General features: G+C 53.4%; 1 protein-coding gene across 1 annotated transcript in view; it reads left to right on the forward strand.

The window, feature by feature from the left end:
* OTUD7B (OTU deubiquitinase 7B) overlaps positions 1-4,168 on the forward strand; it is a 23,781-nt gene extending 19,613 nt beyond the window's left edge. Inside the window, exons 9-11 of the mRNA XM_009320240.1 lie at positions 443-557; positions 1,696-1,780; positions 2,795-4,168. Coding sequence (XP_009318515.1) covers positions 443-557; positions 1,696-1,780; positions 2,795-4,102 — 1,508 coding nt within the window. The 3' untranslated portion in view covers positions 4,103-4,168. The remainder of the gene's footprint in view (positions 1-442; positions 558-1,695; positions 1,781-2,794) is intronic.
* The last annotated feature ends 167 nt before the right edge of the window (positions 4,169-4,335 follow it).

Below are 4,335 nucleotides of genomic sequence, written 5' to 3' on the forward strand. Positions count from 1 at the left end.
GGTTGAGTCACCATCCCTGGAAGTATTTAAAAGACGTGTAGATGAGGCGCTTAGGGACATGGTTTAGTGGGCATGGTGGTGTTGGGTTGATGGTTGGACTCGATGATCTTGGAGGTCTCTTCCAACCTTAATGATTCTATGATTCTATGATTCTAAGGTCAGGTTGGACGGGGCTCTGAGCAACCTGATCTAGTTGAAGATGTCCCTGCCCGGGGCGGGGGGGTTGACTAGATGACCTTTAGAGGTCCCTTCCCACCCAAACCCTTCTGTGCTTCTGTGATGATTCTATGATCCCGAGCACTGGCAGTCGCTGTGTGATTTGGCGTGACACCGGTTGCCGTCAGGGCGGAGGTTGCTCTTGGTAGGCACTCAGAGCTCGGCTGCCGACATGAAAGGTTTGTCCTTTCGGGCGTTAAAAATGCGCTTTCCGTCCCTCGTGCAGCTGTGATCCCCCTGACGGACTCCGAGCACAAGCTGCTCCCCGTGCACTTTGCCGTGGATCCCGGGAAGGAATGGCAGTGGGGAAAAGACGACAGCGACAACGTCAAGCTGGCCAGGTTGGTTAACCGCAGGCGGGAGCGGTGACAGCTGGAGGGTTCCTTGCCCCGTCCCCAGCCGGGGATTTCTTGTGTCTGGATGGAAGCTGTACTCGGGGTATGAACCTATTTGGTGGGGATGGAACAGCTTTTTCTTTTACTTTGTTCTCTCCCGATGCCCCGATTTCGGTACGTTTTGGGTAGGACTGTGACATCTCCTCAGCTTCGTTCCCCCGAGGTAAAGAGATGATTGCCCCAAACCCTGGGGCTTCAGACTGGGCGTAGCTCGCAAACAAGAAGCAGCGAAGGATCGGTTGTCAGATTCGCGCAGAAAAAGGGGGATTTCCCCATTCCTCTCTCCCCGCTCGAGGATAACAAGTATCTCCGAGCGTGGGCCCTGGAGCTGGGAGGATGGCTTGCCGTCAGCCACCCTTCCGATTTTTGACTCGGACTACGGGCTTCTCGCGTCACGGTCTGGTAGTAGCGAGTTTCCTGTTGTTGAGCCAGGCGTCGGCGGCGGCGGGTGTAGCGGTCAGGGGGCTGGAAGCGTCGACTTCTCCATCGTCTGACTTTGGGTTAGGAAACCTAGAAACCTCCGCCATCAAAGCATTAAAATTCAGCGCAGGTTTTACCGACGCAGTATCTCATTTTGAGGGGTTTGGAGGCAGTAGAAAGGACTCTGTCCCCGTGTTTTTAGTGGAAAGAATCTTTTTTTTTTTCTTTTCTTTTTTTTTTTTCTGACAAGTGGAAATTTTTGAGAAAACGTCTTCACTCTTTTCTGAAGTTGTTTTTGTGCAGAGGAGAATCATTTTGAAACTAGCTCTATTTAGATCTGCGACATCTGCTTTTTTTGTTATTTGTCTCATGTACGAGTAAGATTATCTGTCGAGTTACTTTTAATTCGTAGCAAGCTTGATTTTTGACATTCAGGGATCTTCTTATTTATTCATTTGGGTTTTAATTGAAAGGTTGGGAAGGCGACAAAAATGTTACCTTTCGTATCGCTGCTGTCTCGAGGCAGTTTTCCCTGTTGTGTTAAAACATGCATTTAAATATAAAGGCGACAGGCAAATAACTGTAAATACGGAGGAGGGAACCTCAGTTGTTAAAGTGAAACTTGACTCTAACTTTGTTTTTTAATCCTTGTTTTAAATTTTAGTGTGACGTTATCACTGGAAGCAAAGCTGCACTTGCTGCACAGCTACATGAATGTTAAATGGATCACATTGCCTTGTGACACGCAGGTAAAGAGACGAGGAGTATTTTCTTTACTCTTTTAATTATTTAAACCCCCTTTCTGCAGGGCAGCAGACGTGAAGTCGTCAGCTGGCTTGCTCTCCTTCACGTGAGGTTGCCCGTGCCTCCAGAAATTGCGGCTAATACTGCTCTGAGCAGATAAACGACTTGGTTTTTGCGTGTGCCTTTTTTTTTCCTAGAGCTTTTCGTGCCTGTTTTTACTCTTCACGCAGACTTGAAGCGCAGCCCTTGTACGTCCCGCAGGGCAGCCTCTCCTGCAGGTGGCTGGCAGTGAAGACAACGGCCGCTTGCTCCAAGACGAACGTGAACCGTTGGTTTACGGCTGCCGGCACCTAAACGCGGTTTGGCTGTAGTTTTCCTGGGGCCTTTTGTTGGCCCTTCCCAAATCTCCGTGGTGGTGCGTTGGCAGGTGGTGGTAGCTGCCGTGACAGCGTGAAGGGGTTTGGTTTTTCCCCCCCGCCTCCCCTTTTAAGGGGAAAACTCCCCAAACTTTAAATACGAGCTGTTTTGGTCTGTCTGAAACTGTCGAGGTGTCATCTCTGTAGCAAAGCTCGAACGGTGACGTTTTGCTTGCGACCTCCTTAACTGGCCACGTGCTCTCAGATGCTTTGCTTAGAAAGACCGTCGCCCGTCCCCGTCGCAGCCTTATCGACGTCCGAACCGCTGACGTGAAGGGATGGAGGATGCCGTGACAGCAGGGAAACGGCTGCCAGCCGTGCCCGCCGCGCTTGTGGGTGACCAGAGGGGGAATTTGGTGGCCCCCTCCTCACCGGTAGCACCCCCCTTTTTCTCCTCTAGCTTTTCCCCTGAAACCCCCAGCAAGTTACAGACGTTTACGGATGCGCAGGACGGCTGCTGGGGACGCGTCACACTGAGCGTGTTTGAACGTTGTCCCCTCCGTTCTCCGAGCAAGCGCCTACTTCTCCGTTTCGCCTTCAGCCTGAAAATCCTTATCTGAGGAACTTACTGGACTTTCATATATATGTTTTCATTCTCCCTAGGCACCTTTGGCCCAGCCGGAATCCCCTACAGCCTCCGCGGGCGACGATGCTCGCTCAGCTGCCGAGTCGGGAGAGTCGGACAAGGAGTCGGTCTGCAGCAGTTCAGCGAGCAACGGCGGCAGCAGGGCTTGCAAGGACAAAGAGAAACCAAAGAAAGACCGAGAAAAGGATAAGGAAAAAGATAAAAAACGGGCAGACTCGGTTGCCAATAAGCTGGGCAGCTTCGGCAAGACGTTGGGAAGTAAGCTAAAAAAGAACATGGGTGGCTTGATGCACAGCAAAACTATCAAGGGAGGCGTGAGCAACGGGCAGGGAGATACCTTGGAGAAGAAGAAGAAAGGATCCTTGAAGACAAGGAAAGGCAGCAAAGAGGAATCTTCCCAAGGAGACTTGTCAGCTCCTGCGGAGAAAACCTGCCCGGGTAAGGCAGCCCCCGAGAAGCCGTCGGACCCCTACAAATACAGCAACGACGTCAGGCTGAGCCTGAGCATCCTCCGGGCCGCCATGCAGGGAGAGCGCAAGTTCATCTTCGCCGGCCACCTCAAGACCAGCAACCGGCACCAGTACCAGGAGGAGATGATCCAACGGTACCTTCTGGACGCCGAGGAACGCTTTACGGCTGAGCAGAAGCAAAAGGAGGCGGAGAAGAAGGCGCTGGGGAGCGCTGCCCCTGCCAAGAAGCTGGAGCCAGAGGTGAACGCCCACAAGGGCGAGGAAGCGATGCTCAACCCCGCTTACCCCCAGCCTCCCCCTGCGTACGCCATCCAGACCCCGGATCTGGCCATAAGCGCCAAAATAGCAGCTTTTCCCTCTGGCTATTCGGGCGTTTTCACCTTTCCCAGACCCTCCACGGTCAACAGCGTGGAAGGGTCGCATCCCCCCAGCTATCAAGACAGCAGGCGGCAGGTAGCCGGGGGGTCCTGCAGCAGCCTCCCTCCCTATGCCACCTTACCCAGACATTGCACCCAGGCGCAGCCGAACCCCTACCGAACCAGCCCTTCCCACCCGGGGAGGTTTTCCCCCACGGACATGGACGTCCATCCCAGCTACCCGTCGGAGTGCGACGGCTCAGCCTGCCTCCCCCCGCACAGCAACGGCTACAGGGAATACCTCGAGCAGGACAGCTCGCAGAAAGGAACGCCGGCGGACAAAAACAAAAGCCGAGTTCTTTATAACGTTCAGCAGACCAAATGCAAGCAGCCGAACTGCAGTTTTTACGGACATCCGGAAACTGGGAATTTCTGCTCCTGCTGTTACAAAGAAGAGCTGAAACGCAAGGAGCGGGAGGCTCTAGTGCACAGGTTCTGAGCGCCCTGCCCCAGCGCTGATCTTGGGACCCATGAAAGATGGGGAATGCAATAATATATATATTTTATTTTGGGTTTTTTCTTTTAAACTCCCCCCCCCCCCACGCTCCTTTCCCTGTCTGTGGAAGGAGGGAGCGGGTATTTGGCCGGATGGGGCTGAGAAACGGGATTCGGCTGGTGTGATGGAGGTGACGCAGGAGGGTGGCGGGAGGGAGGGAGAGAGGGGGGAGAAAA

This window comes from Pygoscelis adeliae, unplaced genomic scaffold (genome assembly GCF_000699105.1).
Source record: "Pygoscelis adeliae isolate BGI_AS28 unplaced genomic scaffold, ASM69910v1 Scaffold1033, whole genome shotgun sequence".
Lineage (NCBI taxonomy): Eukaryota > Metazoa > Chordata > Aves > Sphenisciformes > Spheniscidae > Pygoscelis > Pygoscelis adeliae.